This window comes from Aquarana catesbeiana, linkage group LG12 (assembly GCF_042186555.1).
Source record: "Aquarana catesbeiana isolate 2022-GZ linkage group LG12, ASM4218655v1, whole genome shotgun sequence".
NCBI classification, from domain to species: domain Eukaryota; kingdom Metazoa; phylum Chordata; class Amphibia; order Anura; family Ranidae; genus Aquarana; species Aquarana catesbeiana.
This window is the reverse complement of record NC_133335.1, coordinates 25,595,018-25,614,225: the sequence shown is the minus strand read 5'-3', so window position 1 is coordinate 25,614,225 and position 19,208 is coordinate 25,595,018. Positions and strand designations below refer to the sequence as shown.

Below are 19,208 nucleotides of genomic sequence, written 5' to 3'. Positions count from 1 at the left end.
AAGTTTGAGGGTTGTCCCATATGTTCTCCTCCTGGACATGAAGGTTTGAAACTTTGAGGACTGAAAAGAAGTGGAACTTTTGAGGGTTGTCCCATATGTTCTCATCCTGGACATGAAAGAAGTTTGCAATTTTGAAGACAGAATGTGTGTAAAACTTTCATAAGTTTGATGGTTGTCCCAAATATTCCCCTCCTGAACATGAAAGAGGTTTGACAGGTTTGAAATTTTTAGGACAGAATAACTGTGAAACTTTTAAGGGTTGTCCCAATATGTTCTCCATGACTAAACTCCGTGGGCGGAGTGAAACGCGCTAGGGCATAGCCTGGTTGGAGCCCGGGCTGAGGCCCTCATATACCTTCTTACAGGGTTTTGCAAAGAAGTGCAACTTCCAGGACTTTTTCCTTTTCCATTGGACACGAAGGAGGGTTGAAATTTTTAGGACAGAATAACTATGAAACTTTTGAGGGTTGTCCCATAAGTTCTCTTCCTGGACATGAAGGAGGCTTAGGATTTTTAAGTCAGAATATGTGTAGAACATAAATAAGTTTGATGGTTGTCCCATATGTTCTCCTCCTGGACATGAGGTTTGAAATTTTTAGGACCAAATAACTGTGAAACTTTTGAGGGTTGTCCCATATGATCCCATTCTGGACATGAAGGTTTAAGATTTTTAAGTCAGAATATGTGTAGAACTTTCATAAGTTTGATGGTTGTCCCAAATGTTCTCCTCCTAAACATGAAGGAGGTTTGAACTTTTTAGGACAGAACAAGTTTAAAAACTTTAAGTTTTGGCCGATATGTTCTCTTCCTGGACATGAAGGCGCTTTGAAATTTTTAGGACAGAGTAACAAACTTGAGGGTTGTCCCATATGTTCTTATCCTGGACACGAAGGAGGTTTGCGATTTTGAAGTCAGAGTATGTGTAAAACTTTCAAAAGTTTGATGGTTGTCCCAAATATTCTCCTCCTGAACATGAAAGAGGTTTGACAGGATAAGTGTAAAAATATTTTTAGGTTTGAGTTTTGTCCCATAAGTTCTCCTCCTGGACATAAAGGAGCTTTGACATTTTTAGGACAGAATAACTGAAACCTTTGAGGGTTGTCCCATATGTTCTCATCGTGGAAAAGGTTCTTGAAAATGCTACATTTTTGGCTGGGGATCTGCTACAGAAGGCCATATGAAACTGGGAACATGCTACATGAGGATAGTAAAGATCATTGTTATGATCAATAATAATCAACGTTCCTGCTACAGACTGCTAAGGTCCAGGGGGCGGGACATCACATACCAAAGAACTGCAGGTTGGGCACCAGGGGTTTAAAGGCTTTCCTTTAGGCTCCTTTCACTTCTGCGTTCTGGACATTCACCCCTAAACACCGGGTACCACACAATTCAATGTTCAACCCCATACCTTGCTGCCGTATTTACAGGCTGCCTGCTGAGGGGTTGGATGTTGCACCTGGCCCTCCCATGCAGGCTAAAACGTCAGGAGGGACACACTGCAGCTGGATGGCCCATGGGCCACGTGCAAGGGTGTCCTCTAAAATGCAGGTTTGACAATGCTAGTGTGAATCAGGCCTTTTCTTAGGCATGCTTAGTTTCTTCTGTCAGCATCTGGTTGCTATGAGCAACAGACCATATTTCATCTCATTTCATTTCATATTTTACATCATTCACAACCAGCAATGGTTCTAGTTTTCAGCAGGGAACCCCTTTATAGACCAAAATGTCTGCCCCCCTTGTGTCCATAATTAATAATAACCATGGTAAAAAGGTGACCATTTAGGTTGAGCTGGGAGAGGCCCACATGCCTTGGATCTGATATAGGGCCTCACTGGTTAAAGTGTCTACAGCGACCAATCAAATTCAATTTCCGATTCAGGCGGCTATATACAGGAATGCGCCTCCTCAAAAACACGATGAAAAATGAGGCTCAGAGGATTCTCTAAGAGTCTGAGGAAGAAATAACACAAAAAGGCACCGCTCTAATTAATGAGGCGAAGATGCTATTCAGTAAAGGTCGGCTGTTCTTTCCCGGGTGCTCAGGCTCAGATGTCCTCCCGCACATCCATATAGCATAGCTCAAACAAATGGAGAGCCAGCCACTCTGGAATACCTTCTGGAGTTTATTGAAATATGGTTCAGTAAAAGCAAACGGCTAACATGTTTCGGCAACTCTAGCCTTGATCACAGCACTGTGCTGTGATCAAGGCTAGAGTTGCCAAAACATGTTAGCCGTTTGCTTTTACTGAACCATATTTCAATAAACTCCAGAAGGTATTCCAGAGTGTCTGGCTCTCCATTTGTTTGTCTGAGGAAGAACTACCTGCATCACTCATGGCAACCAGGTTCTCCAGCTGGACCAACAGTGTTTCCTTGCTCAGTAGTTGATGTAAACACAGCAAATGCAATATGGCCACCGTCTTGTTCCGTTCCATTCCCCGAGTCCTTTGGCAGCGTACAAAATGTCTCCCCTTTGATAACGCATTCTCTTTTTCACACAAGACAGAGAGGCCTCTATTCCGGCTCTTCAAACTTCACCTCACATCCATCCGGAGGGATGAGTCACTGGCAGAGAGGGAGGCATTGCTACGGCAACCGCATTCACCCGTAGCCGTGGAAACCACATACTAAATCGCCTCTGTAGCCGAGCCACGGCTTACATTTGCACTGCAAAAGCCACGTACGACCCCATTCGCATGGGGGGGGGGGGGGTCACCAGGTTTAATTACTAACTAGATCCCAGACAGAGGCCTAGTAGTGGGCCTTCAGACGGAATACAGAGCGGAGATGTTCTATTATTGATAACCGGCCGCTGACCCCGGCATGAATATTCACTAGCTGGAGGGTTTTAATATTAAAAACACAAAAAGGGACCCTTGGCCTGCGTCAATCTCTACTCTACAATTCTGAGGGCAACCCAGGCTTTAGGAGGAAGGTTCACCTATACATGAAAATCGGAAAATTTTAAGCAGCTTAAAGTGCAACAACATGCAACATGAAGAATCCCATTATTCTCAGTAGTGCCCACTCACACCGGAGCATTGCGTCACTTGTCGCGCATACAAGTGCATGAGCTTTTTTTGGGGGGGGAAGAACTGCGCATTTTTGGTCTCCGTAGACATCAATAGGAGCGCCTGAAAACACAAGCGTTTTAGGACATCTATGGCACCCAACGACGAGTCTGGCAGATACAAGCAAGATGGCGACTCGTATATGATACCACTTTTCATTGGAGCAAAAAATAAAACCGCCAGAAGTTTGAAAGCACATGAAATACACATGAAATAGTTTTAAAAAATGGGCATTTGTGCCTGATAAAAAGGCATCAAAACACATTCAAAACGCCAGAATACACTCACTCTCAAATGTGACAGTGAGCCTAGGGCAGTGATGGCAAACCTTGGCAACCCAGATGTTTTGAAACTACATTTCCCATGATGCTCATCTACATTGCTGGGTGCATTAGCATCATGGGAAATGTAGTTCCAAAACATCTGGGGTGCCAAGGTTCGCCATCACTGGCCTAGGGCTTGTAGGTGTTTTTCAAATATCTCTTGCACCCAATGTGAGGTCCTACCATCTAACCTGCAAATTGCCCGCTGGGACAGGCCAATGTACTTCAAAGAACCTGTGCACATAACAAAATTGTACAAAGTTACATTTGCAATGTCTATGACCACGTAGCCCCGTCTTACGCCAACACATTTGCCAGATACAAGGAGGTAAGCAGTGCTTTTACACCTTTAAACAGCCCTTTACTGCAGCGTCTCTATTATGCAACTGCTGTGATTGGCACTCATGATCAGAAGCTGTCCCATTGGCTCCTGATAATAAGCCATGACAACTCGGCCAGTGTGCCCACTTTTTCTGCTGTCACAGTCAGCGTATGTATAATATATATATATATATATATATATATACACACACACACACACACACACACATATACACACACACAGGATATGAAAAGTCTACACACCCCTGTTAAAATGTCAGATTTCTGTGATGTAAAAAAAAAAAATGAGACAAAGATAAATAATTTCAGAACTGTACAACTCAATTTAACAACAAACTGAAATCTTTTAGGTGAAGGGATGTAAAAATAAAAAAATAAAATAATATGTTTGCAGAAGTGTGCACACCCTTCACTAATACTTTGCTGAAGCACCTTTTGATTTTATTACAGCACTCTGTCTTTTTGGGTATGAGTCTATCAGCATGGCACATCTTCACTTGGCAATATTTGCCCACTCTTCTTTGCAAAAACACTCCAAATCTGTCAGATTGTGAGGGCATCTCCTGTGCACAGCCCTCTTCAGATCACCCCACAGATTTTTCCATCGGATTCAGGTCTGGGCTCTGGCTGGGCCATTCCAAAACTTTAATATTCTTCTGGTGCAAGCCATTCCTTTGCTGATTTGGATGTATGCTTTGAGTCGTTGTCATGCTGAAAGATGAAGTTCCTCTTCATGGGCAGCTTTCTAGCAAAAGTCTGAAGGTTTTGTGCCAATATTGGCTGGTATTTGGAACTCTTCATAATTCCCTCTACCTTAACTAAGGCCCCTGTCCCAGCTGAAGAAAAACAGCCCCAAAGCATGATGCTGCCACCACCATGCTTCACGGTGGGTATGGTGTTCTTTTGGTGATGTGTTGTTTTTGCACCAAACATCTTTTGGAATTAAGGCCAAAAAGTTCAACCTTGGTTTCAGCAGACTAAAACACATTTTCCCACATGCTTTTGGGAGACTTCAGATATGTTTTTGCAAAATTTAGCTAGGCTTGGATGTTTTTCTTCAGAAGAAAAGGATTCCGTTTTGTCACTCTACCCCATAGCCCAGACATATGAAGAATACGGGAGATTGTTGTCACATTTACCACAAAGCCAGTACTTGCCAGATATTCCTGCAGCTCCTTTAATGTTGCTGTAGGCCTCTTGGCAGCCTCCGTGACCAGTTTTCTTCTCGTCTTTTCATCAATTTTGGCGGGACGTCAAAAAATATGTTGTGCCATATTTTCTCCACTTGATGATGACTGGCTACAAGGGCGGGTTCAGAGGGTGGTGATAAATGGGGAGTACTCGGAATGATCAGGGGTGGGGTCCCCCAGGGTTCTGAGCTGGGACCAATCCCATTTAATTTGTTTATAAACGACCTGGAGGATGGGGTAAACAGCTCAATCTCTGTATTTGCGGAGGACACTAAGCTAAGTAGGGCAATAACTTCTCAGCAGGATGTGGAAACCTTGCAAAAAGATCTGAACAAATTAATGGGGTGGGAAACTACATGGCAAATGAGGTTCAATGTAGAAAAATGTAAAATAATGCATTTGGGTGGCAAAAATATGAATGCAATCTATACACTGGGGGGAGAACCTCTGGGAGAATCTAGGATGGAAAAGGACCTGGGGGTCCTAGTAGATGATAGGCCCAGCAATGGCATGCAATGCCAAGCTGCTGCTAACAAAGCAAACAGAATATTTATCATGCATTAAAAAGGGGATTAACTCCAGAGATAAAACGATAATTCTCCCGCTCTACAAGACTCTGGTCTGGCCGCACCTGGAGTATGCTGTCCAGTTCTGGGCACCAGTCCTCAGGAAGGATGTACTGGAAATGGAGCGAGTACAAAGAAGGGCAACAAAACTAATAAAGGGTCTGGAGGATATTAGTTATGAGGAAAGGTTGCGAGCACTGAACTTATTCTCTCTGGAGAAGAGACACTTGAGAGGGGATATGATTTCAAAATACAAATACCGTACTGGTGACCCCACAATAGGGATAAAACTTTTTCGCACAAGGGAGTTTAACAAGACTCGTGGCCACTCATTAAAATAAGAAGAAAAGAGGTTTAACCTTAAGCTACGTAGAGGGTTCTTTACTGTAAGAGCGGCAAGGATGTGGAATTCCCTTCCACAGGCGGTGGTCTCAGCAGGGGGCATTGATAGCTTCAAGAAACTATTAGATAATCACTTGAATTACCGCAACATACAGGGATATACAATGTAATACTGACACATAATCACACACATAGGTTGGACTTGATGGACTTTTCAACCCCACCTACTATGCAACTATGACTGTCTTCACTGTGTTCCATGGTATATCCAATGCTTTGGAAATTCGTTTGTGCCCTTCTCCTGACTGATACATTTTAACAATGAGCTCCCTCTGGTGCTTTGGAAGCTCTCTGCGGACCATGTCTTCTGCTGTAGGATGCGACTAAGAAAATGTCAGGAAAGACCTACTAGAACAGCTGAACTTTATTTGGAGTTAAACAGAGGAACTTTAAATGATGGTAGGTGTGTACTGACTCCTATTTAACATGAGTTTGAACGTGATTGCTTAATTATGAACACAGCTAGATCCACAGTTATAAGAGGGTGTGCACACTTATGCAACCACATTTTTTTATTTTTTTTATTTTCACTCCCCTGCCACCCCTTAAAAGATTTCAGTTTGTTTTTTCGATTGAGTTGTACAGTTTATAGGTCACATTAAGGCCTCATGAACACTGGACATTATAATAACATTATAAAAATGCCAGTAGCTTTGAGGGAACCATGAATGCCAACATGTACTGTGACATACTGAAGCAGAACATGATCCCCTCCCTTCGGGGACTGGGCCGCAGGGCAGTATTCCAACATGATAATGACCCCAAACACACCTCCAAGACGACCACTGCCTTGCTAAAGAAGCTGAGGGTAAAGGTGATGGACTGGCCAAGCATGTCTCCAGACCTAAACCCTATTGATCATCTGTGGGACATCCTCAAATGGAAGGTGGAGGAGCGTAAGATCTCTAACATCCACCAGCTCCGTGATGTCGTCATGGAGGAGTGGAAGAGGACTTCAGTGACAACCTGTGAAGCTCTGGTGAACTCCATGCCCAAGAGGGTTAAGGCAGTGCTGGAAAATAATGGTGGCCACACAAAATATTGACACTTTGGGCCCAATTTGGACATTTTCACTTCATATACATATTACATGCACTGCAACATGTGGAAATAAAGGTGTTGCACCATGCGACTATGAATAGGGCATGCACCGTTTAAAGTGCTTTATGGTGCATTGGCAGCCCATTTATTTTAAATGGGATGCCTTAATGCAATGCAAGGCATAACGCCCTATGCATCAGGAATCAGGATGCAAAATGACAATTCTGTAGATGTACAAAGGGGAGGGAAGGCTTAGGACATTTTTAAATCAATTAAAAACTTTTTTTGCCCATTTTATTACATGGGCAGAAGGAATGTATGTCAGGTTGGTTTCTGGGGAACAAAAAGTGTCTACGTAATTCTAGCTGAACTCCAGAATGGTCTACGTTGCAAAGTTGGTTACATTGGTCCAGGTTGGCACAATGCAAGTATAAATTAGGGGGGGGGTCTGCTGGGGAGGCAGACAATCACTGTAATAGTCAGAACTACTAGAGTGATTGCCACGATCTTCCAGCTCCTGTGTGAGCAGCTTGCCCTCTGTACACTGACCACAGGGGGTCACTCACTTGGCACTGCCACCATTCCTAGATCTCCTTTTAGATTTTTCATTGAATACCAGGACTCCTCTAAATTGGGCGGCATGAAGAATGAGACAGCATCTCTCCACCTAAGCCTATCAGAGAATGCCTTGTATTCAATTAAACAATATAAGCCGTTCTTGAGCTAAGTGAGCGCCCCCCTGTGGTCATTGTGCAGAATGCTCAAAGCTGCTCACACAGGACCCGCAGACTGCAGTGACTACTGTAGTAGCACCAACTACTACAGTGATTGTCAGATTCCACAGTAATCCCCCAGGTATAAAATATGCATGCTTACATTGTGCCAAGCTGTACAGCTCAAACCTGGAGAACAGATTTTCTCTGACTTTCCTCATCTGTGTAATTGTCCTGGATCAGTAACTCAGAAAGATCCAAACCTAGAAGGTTAGGATAATAGCCAGAAAGCTGACTTTTTCTGAATAAAGTCAGCAAAAGCAGTTCTCGTATTTTTCCACAAAAAAATAATTAAGAATAACGCAAGCTCATTTGTTTCTAATATTTCTTTCTTAGAAACCTGTGATAGAGCATTGCAGCCTCTGTTATATTCCCGCTACAGCCTAGCCTAGGACACTCCACGAAGAACAGAAAATTCAGTATCCCCCCAGGAAGTATTTTACAGAAATTAAAGTAGACAAGCCCTTCAGCTAATTAAAAGTCTGTTTTCTTAAAAAAAAAAAAAAAAAAATTATATTATTATAATATATATATATATATATATATTTTTTTTTTTTTTTTTTCCTTTTACAGAATAAATAATTTATACTGAATGGAACTGAAAATGGCACAAAAATTCACGAAGGGTAGATCTGGGTAAGATCTCTTCTAAGGTATGAGACAAAGACATTGTACATTTGATTGCATTCGCTTTGGATATTGCAACGATCTTCTAGCATGTAGCAATACAAAATACAATAAGGTAATATAAGGATATCTAAAGTCACAAAATATCCAATTTTGGATACAGTCTGTGTTCATTTGGGGAGATTTCCCTTCACTTTTCATTCCAGAGATAAGAAAGAGCCCTGGGGCCATCCTAATTTTTTTTTTACGTCAGAATGGTGGACTTCAACGTCAGAATGGTGGACTTCAACGTCAGAATGGTCATGAGAGTTCATCTGAACTCGCACGATTTCAAAGCTGCATTTCAATCCGACTTCGGGGCGACTTTAAAGACATCTGTGTAAGTTCATGCACAGATGTCTATTGAAATTGCCACCCCCCCAAGTTACTAAAAAGCAGTGCAGGAACTACTTTTGGAAATTGGTGCGGCGCCACCGATTGGGATTTCCCTTCACTTTTCAGCAATAGACTCCAATTTGACAATCAATTTGACCTGTCAAATCACATGTCAAATCGTGCCGATGTGATTGGGGGAGAACGTTAGAACTCTGGGCTTCAGTGTCAGATTTCAGAGATTAAGCACACGGACGTTTTTACAGCTGCTTTTTTGAGCTTTTTTTTTCCAGCTTAAAAAGGCCTGTCTATGTTAGTCTCTGGCTTCATGCCCACCTAGGCGTTTTTGAGCTGCAAATTGCATAGGCGTTTTTAAGCTGTAAAAAAAACCCAGGACCAGTGGATTCTGAGAGACGTTTTTCAGTTTTAAAAACGCTCTAACGCTGATAAACGCTCAAAAACGCTCAAAAACGTCATTCACCAACGTTTTTTAATGTTTTTGATCCATTGAAAAAAAAATAAAAACTTTTGAGAGAAAAAAAAAACGCTAAAAAACAATAACGCGGAAAAACGCTCAAAAACGCTAAAAACCGCTAAAAAACTCTATTGCAAAAATGTTGAAAAAAGCTGAAAAAAGTTTAAAAAAAAATCACTGCAAAGATACTGGCGTTTTCATAACGTTATTTTAACAGCCTGTGTGCATGAGGCCTTAAAGTCAGAATTCTAACCTAAAAACTCAGAATTATGTTTAAAAATTTAGGATGGCTCCAGGGCTCTTCCATACCAAGACAGACAGAAAAAGGAAATGTTCCCAGCTGGGGCATTTTTGTAAAAATCTGAGGGGGGAATGAAAAAAAAAAAAAAAGTCTTTAGATAAACTTTAAAACTATACCTACAACATAAAAATAAATAATAAAAACACAAAAAAAAAAAAAAAAAAAAAAAAAAAGCTTCAATGTAGGCTTGTTAAAATTTTATTGCCAGTCAATGGATTTGGGTAACTTTCTGTGTTGGGTATTGAGATCTACATTAACTATGATTATTCCAGTTCTATATTTTACATGTTGTGTCCAGGCCACCATATAGAACAAAATGTAAAAAGTATACATTCAATTTTAGATGTAATACAGAGGTTAAAAAAAAACACTAGCATCTAAAAAAAAAAAAAAAAGGCATAGCATAAATTCTTCATTAATAATAAAAGGACCCCACAACTTCCACTGCCCAAGCTCCCATCCCCCAACCTCTGACCTGAATGTTAGTCCAGATTTGCTCTTCAGGTTTCGAAGAAGATCCAACTGGTTCAGTGGTGGTATCAACCTATAGAGAGATGATAGAAACACCAAGTCATCAAATTATAATGTATAAAGATTAGTCATTCTAACTAGTTTAAGGCCACTACCTTGATTTCTCTATTCCCTAAGGCCCCTTCTCTGAGCTTAATTAAATTCAAACTGGTTTTGGGTTTGGTGGTTGGATACAAAAACAGAACTGGTTTTGGGTTTGGTGGTTGGATACAAAAACAGAACTGGTTTTGGATTTGGTGGTTGGGTACAAAAACAGAACTGGTTTTGGGTTTGGTGGTTGGGTACAAAAACAGAACTGGTTTTGGGTTTGGCGTTTGGACACAAAAACACAACTGGTTTTGAGTTTGGAGAATGGATACATTTGACCTAAATGAGATTGACCGAAGTGACGCCATTTTAAGTTCCAAGCAAGGCTGTGGTGGAATATATTGGTGGTGTTGGAGCAACTTTCCCGTTAGTGGCAAAAGAAACATCATTCAGAAAGGGGGGTCATACTAGAACCAGCAGGCCACAAACACAAGCAAAGGACAGGGTTAATCACAACACGACCACAAAACATTTCACACCCAACGAGCAATATGGAGGAACGCCAAGATCAAGCAACATGAAGTTGTGTTTCCAGCGTGAAAAAGCGACTGTGCTGGACATCTTGGATCTGAGCAAAGCTATTGGTTAGAAACCAATAGGCAGCATTCTCACATTTTAGCTCAAAGTGGCAGCTCCCAAGCAACCATAGTCTTCAAAGCGGCCAACTTGTCAGTGAACCCAAATCCCAAAAGGAAGCAGACCATCAATTTAGGGGGAAGCAGCTCAACGTCTATGGTTTCTGGTGAATTTATAGGCTGCTTTTTCCTAAATTTGCCTTCAATGGACATCTCCACTTTTCTAACATATGCTTTTTTTCCCTCTTTCTAGTAAATCTAAAACCGGGATTTATTTTCCCATTCTGAATGCGTGCAGGGTCAAGTTGGGTGGACACCAGTGGATACAAACGCTCACATTCGTTCGCGCACAGCAACAGCACAAAATGGTGACGGTGGTTTCACAATCCCGGAGTGTACACAACACCACAATAGGGATGGCAGACCGACAGAACAATGCTAGGTGGAGGGAGGGTGGAAGACACTACACTGCACATATAAGTGTGCCATACCTGGACGCGCCGTACGTTTGAGAGCTGCTCGCCAAAATACAAAATGGGTGGAGGGGACAAAAAAAAAAAAAGTAGGAGGGGAAAAAAGCAAAAAAAAAAAAAAAAAAGTCAAGAATTATATGGAAGTGCTCAAATAATGGTGAGGGATCAAGCATGCCACGGAAACTGTAATGCTGAGTGTCCAGATTTTTACGTCAGGAAGTCGATAACATTGCACAATCATTACTGGACCAATACAATTGAATTTTATTGCAGTACCTTCTTCTAAGCACACAGGCAGAGATGGTATTATAATCAATATGTCTGCCTAAGAGCATAGACACACATGCTAAAGTGGTAAACAAGAACATTTAGCTCCCTCTAGAGGTGATAATAATGTACTACACTCTATGAGAAAAAAAAAAAAAAAAAAAAAAAAAAAACACACACACCTTTTTGAGATAATGTAGATGGCTCAACATAATGTATGTGCCATCTTCAACCATGGTTATGGAAAGGACACATGTATGCATATTTTAAGGATTATTCTAAGAAAAGTGATTAATCTCTTTAGATTATAAGAAAAAAAAAATCTTACGGTCTTGTTATTAAATAATGTCAATACCGAAGAAGGATTAGTTTGACAAAAAAACAAAAAACAAACATACATGCATAACAGAAGCCCAATGTTCCCATAGGATTTAGTCTAAGGTGTTATCACACTGATCCCTACACATAAGTGAATAACCATACCCACAATTTTCTCAGAGGGTAATGGAAAGAGAGGGTTGGCTGCTGATAACAGCCAGAGTTACCTATAAATACCTGAGATCACTGTGATTGGTTCACAGCAGTCACAAAGCACAGAGCCATTTTGATTGGCTCTTATTTTGCATGTCTGATGACACTGATGGCATTGTGAGCACACTAATGTAAATGACAAACAAGGACGTTTATAAACGTCCTCTCAGGAAAACCAGACATGTGCAGAACGAAAACATTTGTCTTGTTTCATTTCAATTCATCATTTACATAAATTCATTTAGTTAAATTAGCTTAATTCGTTTCCGGAATTTGTTTTGTTTATTGAAATCAATTTAAATTTTTCAACTTGCATTCTATTCTTTTATTTTCTAGTCTATTTTTTCTATTCTATTCAAATTCAGATTTACTCGATTTGAAATTCGAATTTCAGAAAACTGTTATATTCTATTCTAGTCTTTTCTATTATTTTTTATTCTTTTATATTTTGGTCTATTATAAATTCGAATCTCGAAAGATGGTCATATTCTATTGTTTTTTTTCTATTCTAGTCAATGCTTTTTTTTTATACTATTCTAATCTATTCTTTTCTATACTATTTAAATTCAAATTTATTTTATTTGAATTTTGGGAAATGGTTATATTCTTTTATTTTCTACTCTATCTGAATATATTCTATTTGATTTTATTCTATTCCTTTGTTTTCCATGTTATTTTATTCTGTTCTTTTATTTTCCATTCTATCCCTTTTTTTCCTATTCTTTAAAGAATAGAAAATTTAAGAATAGAAAATTAAAGAATAGAAAATTAAAGAATAGAAAATTAAAGAATAGAAAATTAAAGAATAGAAAATTAAAGAATAGAAAATTAAAGAATAGAAAATTAAAGAATAGAAAATTAAAGAATAGAAAATCTATTTTTTATTCTTTTAATTTGTTATGCTTTTATTTTTTTATTCTGTTCTACTCTATTTTTTCTCTATTTTATTCTATTCCTTTATTTTCTATTCTATCCCTTTTTTTATAGTCTTTAATTTTTTTATTCTTTAATCATATTCTTTAATCCTTTATTCTTTTTTCTTTTTCATTCTTTTAATTTGTATGCCTTTATTTTCTATTCTGTTCTAATTTATTTTTTTCCTTTATTTTCTATTCTATCACTTTTTTCCTATTCTTTAATTTTCTATTCTTTAATCTTATATTCTTTTATATTTTTTATTTTTTGTATGCTTTTATTTTCTATTCTACTCAATTTTTTTCTTTACTATTTTATTCTATTATATTATTTTCTATTCTATTGCTTTATTCTCTATTCTAATTTTATTACCTTTGGAAATTCGAATTCGATTTGAAAAACTATTGGAATTAAAATTTCGGATTCGTTTAAATTCGTTACTATTTTATATTAGAAATTCAGATACATCCGAATTTTCAAATACTGAAAAATTTGTCCGAATTTCAATTCAGAACATAACGAACCGCACATGTCTAAAGGACAACAGGTGCCCCAACCGGCCATTTAAAGGCTGGTTGTGAAGTGGTTAATCACTGCCAGCAAATTAGTCCACACACACGTATCCCATAACTAGGAGGAAAGTTACCTAGTGTCCACGGTGATCTGAGCCGTCTTCATAGGCTGATATGAGGCAACAACACATTACGAGTAATGGGGTGGGGTGGGGGTGCAGGGAGTTGAATGAAAAAAACAGAAAAAAAATTATAATAATAATAAAAAAAAAAAAAAAAAAAAAGGGGGGGGGTGGTAAACGACAAAAACAAAAAGTATAAAAATTAATGCAATAACAACAAGGAAGTCAAACATGAAAAATCAACTTAAAAAAAGCAAACTGAAAATTTTCGAGCGAACAAAGGCAGAATGATGGAATGATGGGCGGGATGGAGAATGGAATTGTGGGAAGTGATGGTGGGAGGAGGCGATGTACCTGTACATGGGCACTGCCACGGTGCGCTCATAGTAGTGCCAGGTAGAGTGCAGGTCCATGCGCGACAGGTTGGTGGCGTAAAATCTCCACGAGGCCTAAAAGAGTCAAAATGGTTGAAGGATTTGTAACAACACTATTGACCCCAAGAAAAAGGCGAACGTTTTCATTTGTAAGACAAAGAGATAAGAACTTAAAAAGGTTCAAGAAAATAATTTTGGCAGGATGTCTGCTTTAAAGTGGTACCTTAAAGTGTTACTAAACCAACAACAGTAAAATCAGTCTGTATATGCAGTAAAGCGTGCTTGTTATACTCACTGTGGAAACTAAGGGGTTAAGCCGCTGCATTGTTTAAAAAGGCTGTTTGATCTCGTCTTCTCTGATCCTCCCCTTCTTTCACTGTCCCCAATCCATGTCCTGATAAGACAGGGGGGGGGGGGCACTCTGCACATGCTCAGTTTGGTGTGTATTGCTAGAGAGTTTTTGTGGGGGGGGGGGGGGGTTCATGTGATCAGCACAGGACCAATCAGCACTGTCCAGACAGAGGGTCAGGGGGTCATGCAGCCTCAGGACAGTCAGAGGAGAATGAAAAAACTTCTACAAGCTTTAACCAGACACTGATAGAAGTCGCAAGACTGCTCCATACTGCTGATGAGAAAAGGTATTTGGCAGTTTATATTTACTAAAATAATTGAATTTCTATGTTCTGTGTACTGTGGGAGACCAGATATAGTGAATGCAGGGTCCAGAGTTTAGTAACATTTTAAATGCATTCAGGTGAAAAACCTTCTGTGTTGCAGCTCCCCCCCCCCCCCCCCATACTTACCTGAGACTGATTGGATCCAGCGATGTGCACGAGAGCACATCACCGTCGCTCTCTTCATTGGACAGACTGATAGCAGCAGGAGACATTGTCACCGAGCCGTGACATGGGAGCAAAGGGCCCGAGTCCCGCTGTCGGTGTCAATGGGAGGCAGCAGCGGGACTCAGGAGCGTGCCCACAGGGGTGCGCCCAAGGAAAAGCAGCTTTCCGTGTGGGCACCTGGTGAAGAGGAGGACCCGGAGCGCCGGTGGGGGACCCCAGAAGAAGAGGACCAGGGTTGTTCTGTGCAAAACCATTGCACAGAGCAGGTAAGTATAGGCATGTTTTTTTGTTTTTTTTTCTTGAATGTTTACAATCAATTTAAAGCTGAACTCCAAGCAGATATAAAAAGTAATCTCTGTATTCAAAACTAAATCAATGCTATCAATGTAAGTACCCAAGTCTGACTTTTTATCAGCCTCTTGCAGTCCCTGTACAGCAGACTAGTGCAGGGAGATGCAGGACAAGGATCCAATTAGGTGTACAAGCAGCATGCTGATAGGTGGAGAGAGCAGAGTGATGGGCTCATCAGTCTGCTGCTTCTCCTTTCACTGTCCAGGGTTCAGCTCGGTAAAGCACAGAAGGAGCTGGGGACACGACATCCTGTAAAACTTGGCATTTCTTATTACAGAACACATTGTCTATTATTCGGATTTTTTTTCTTGCTGCCAAAGCTGGCGGCAGCAGCGGAGAGTGACAAAGGCAGATGTTACCTCTTAGCTTAGGGTACAGGTCTTGGTGCTATACAGAAAAACACGGTCGGTTTATTTTTTTACCAGACATTGGAGAAGCAGCGAATACGGAGGAAGTCAGCGCTGATCGCACGATCCTGACTGGTATACGGGAAGCTGAAATACTGACTGCATAGCATGTATTAAGAAAATTCTGGCAGCTAATATGTTCATTACAAAAAAAATAAAGTGCACTAGGCTCATGAATCCTAGAGGTGGCGCTGCTTCACAGTGGAATCTGAAAGACGAGTTCATGTAACAGATCACAAAAGGAGACAGAGCAAGAAGGGGGGGGGAGAAAGCAAGAGTGATCAGAGGAGGGGATACAGGCAGAGGCAGTACAGACAGACAGGGCTGAATAAGGGGAAGAGAAAAAATAGTGGGGAGAGCAGCGCGGGAACAAGGGAAGAGAGGAAGGGGGGGTAGCAAGGAAGAGGAAGGAAGGTACAGAGAGGGAGAGGGAAGAGAGAGCGAGGAGGGAGAGAGCGAGGAGGGAGAGAGCGAGGAGGGAGAGAGCGAGGAGGGAGAGAGCGAGGAGGGAGAGAGCGAGGAGGGAGAGAGCGAGGAGGGAGAGAGCGAGGAGGGCAAGAAAGGAGGCGGAAGAGAGAGCGAGGAGGGAGAGGAAGGAGGGGGGAGAGAGCGAGAGGAAGGAGGGGGGAGAGAGCGAGAGGAAGGAGGGGGGAAGAGAGAGCGAGGAGGGAGAAGAAGGAGGGGGGAAGAGAGAGCGAGGGAGAGGAAGGAGGGGGAAGAGAGAGCGAGGAGGGGAAGAGAGAGCGAGGAGGGAGAGGAAGGAGGGGGGAAGAGAGAGCGAGGGAGAGGAAGGAGGGGGGGGAAGAGAGAGCGAGGGAGAGGAAGGAGGGGAGAAGAGAGAGCGAGGGAGAGGAAGGAGGGGGGGGAAGAGAGAGCGAGGAGAGGAAGGAGGGGGGGGGGAAGAGAGAGCGAGGGAGAGGAAGGAGGGGGAGGAAGAGAGAGCGAGGGAGAGGAAGGAGGGGGGGGAAAGAGAGAGCGAGGGAGAGGAAGGAGGGGGGGTAAAGAGACAGCGAGGGAGAGGAAGGAGGGGGGAGAGAGAGAGCGAGGGAGAGGAAGGAGGGGGGGAGAGAGAGAGCGAGGAGAGAAGGAGGGGGGAAGAGAGAGCGAGGGAGAGGAAGAGGGGGGGAAGAGAGAGCGAGGGAGAGGAAGGAGGGGGGGAAGAGAGAGCGAGGGAGAGGAAGGAGGGGGGGAAGAGAGAGCGAGGGAGAGGAAGGAGGGGGGGAAGAGAGAGCGAGGGAGAGGAAGGAGGGGGGGAAGAGAGAGCGAGGGAGAGGAAGGAGGGGGGAGAGAGAGAGAGGAGGAGGGAAGGAGGGGGGGAAGAGAGAGCGAGGGAGAGGAAGGAGGGGGGGAAGAGAGAGCGAGGGAGAGGAAGGAGGGGGGGGGGAAGAGAGAGCGAGGGAGAGGAAGGAGGGGGGGGGAAGAGAGAGCGAGGGAGAGGAAGGAGGGGGGAGGAAGGAGGGGGGAGAGGAAGGAGGGGGAGAGGAAGAAGGGGGAGAGGAAGAAGGGGGGAGAGGAAGAAGGGGGGAGAGGAAGAAGGGGGAGAGGAAGAAGGGGGAGGAGAGAGCGAGAGGAAGGAGGGGGAAGAGAGACGAGGAGGGAGAGGAAGGAGGGGGAAGAGAGAGCGAGGGAGAGAAGGCGGGGGAAAGAGAGACGAGGAGGGAGAGGAAGGAGGGGGAAGAGAGAGCGAGGGAGAGGAAGGAGGGGGAAAGAGAGAGCGAGGGAGAGGAAGGCGGGGGAAAGAGAGAGCGAGGGAGAGGAAGCGGGGGAAAGAGAGAGCGAGGGAGAGGAAGGCGGGGGGAGAGAGGGAGAGGAAGGCGGGGGGAGAGAGGGAGAGGAAGGCGGGGGGAGAGAGGGAGAGGAAGGCAGGGGGAGAGGGAGGAAGGCAGGGGGAGAAAGGGAGAGGGAAGGCAGGGGGAGAGAAGGAGAGGAAGGCAGGGGGAGAGAGGGAGAGGAAGGCAGGGGGAGAGAGGGAGAGAAGGCAGGGGAGAGAGGGAGAGGAAGGCAGGGGGAGAGAGGGAGAGGAAGGCAGGGGGAGAGAGGGAGAGGAAGGCAGGGGGAGAGAGGGAGAGGAAGGCAGGGGGAGAGAGGGAGAGGAAGGCAGGGGGAGAGAGGGAGAGGAAGGCAGGGGGAGAGAGGGAGAGGAAGGCAGGGGGAGAGAGGGAGAGGAAGGCGGAGGGAGAGGAAGGCGGAGGGAGAGAGGGAGAGGAAGGAGGGAAGAGAGGGGGATAATTTCCAGATAATTTCCTAGGATTCATTCCTTACACACACACACACACACACATCCCCTTATTCCAACCCATAATAATTACTCAATTGTTCTGGCAATGCTAAAATAGGCTTATTTGAATTCAAGAAAGGATACAGTAGAAGGATGGAAATGAGAGCATAAAAATAGAGAAGAGAAAGATGATATAGTGAGGAGGAAGAGAGAGCGAGGGAGAGGAAGGCGGGGGGAAGAGAGAGCGAGGGAGAGGAAGGCGGCGAGGAAGAGAGAGCGAGGGAGAGGAAGGCGGGGGGAAGAGAGAGCGAGGGAGAGGAAGGCGGGGGGAAGAGAGAGCGAGGGAGAGGAAGGCGGGGGGGAAGAGAGAGCGAGGGAGAGGAAGGCGGGGAGGAAGAGAGAGCGAGGGAGAGGAAGGCGGGGAGGAAGAGAGAGCGAAGGAGAGGAAGGCGGGGAGGGAAGAGAGAGCGAGGGAGAGGAAGGCGGGGAGGAAGAGAGAGCGAGGGAGAGGAAGGCGGGGGGGAAGAGAGAGAGAGGGAGAGGAAGGCGGGGGGGAAGAGAGAGCGAGGGAGAGGAAGGCGGGGGGGAAGAGAGAGAGAGGGAGAGGAAGGCGGGGGGAAGAGAGAGCGAGGGAGAGGAAGGCGGGGGGGAAGAGAGAGCGAGGGAGAGGAAGGAGGGGGGGAGAGGGAGAGGAAGGCGGGGGAGAGAGGGAGAGGAAGGAGGGGGAGAGAGGGAGAGGAAGGAGGGGGGAGAGAGGGAGAGGAAGGAGGGGGGAGAGAGGGAGAGGAAGGAGGGGGGAGAGAGGGAGAGAAGGAGGGGGGAGAGAGGGAGAGGAAGGAGGGGGAGAGAGAGCTTGGGAGAGGAAGGAGGGAAGAGGGGGATAATTTCCAGATAATTTCCTAGGATTCCTTACACACACACACACACACACACACACACACACACACACACACACACACACACACACCTTATTCCAACCCATAATAATTACTCAATTGTTCTGGCAATGCTAAAATAGGCTTTTTTGAATTCAAGAAAGGATACAGTAGAAGAGATGGAATGAGAGCATAAAAATAGAGAAGAGAAAGATGATATAGTGAGGAGGAAAGAGGGTGAAGAGAGAACGAGGAGGGAGGGGAAGGAGGGGGGGGGGAAGGAGGGGGAAGAGAGAACGAGGAGGGAGGGAAGGAGGGGGGGGGGAAGGAGGGGAAAGAGAGCGAGGGAGACGAAGGAAGAAAGAGAGAGCGAGGGAGACGAAGGAAGAAAGAGAGAGCGAGGGAGACGAAGGAAGAAAGAGAGAGCGAGGGAGACGAAGGAAGAAAGAGAGAGCGAGGGAGACGAAGGAAGAAAGAGAGAGCGAGGGAGACGAAGGAAGAAAGAGAGAGCGAGGAGACGAAGGAAGAAAGAGAGAGCGAGGGAGACGAAGGAAGAAAGAGAGAGCGAGGGAGGACGAAGGAAGGAAAGAGAGAGCGAGGGAGACGAAGGAAGAAAGGAGAGAGCGAGGGAGACGAAGGAAG

At 43.9% G+C, this 19,208-nt stretch overlaps 1 protein-coding gene across 1 annotated transcript in view; it reads right to left on the bottom strand.

Moving 5' to 3' along the window:
• The window catches only part of LOC141114021 (potassium voltage-gated channel subfamily KQT member 2-like), a gene marked incomplete at its 5' end in the record, with an annotated part of 59,179 nt that extends 45,231 nt beyond the window's left edge, over nucleotides 1-13,948 (bottom strand). Inside the window, 3 exon segments of the mRNA XM_073607444.1 lie at nucleotides 9,962-10,030; nucleotides 11,171-11,194; nucleotides 13,854-13,948. Coding sequence (XP_073463545.1) covers nucleotides 9,962-10,030; nucleotides 11,171-11,194; nucleotides 13,854-13,912 — 152 coding nt within the window.
• Nucleotides 13,949-19,208: the final 5,260 nt, after the last annotated feature.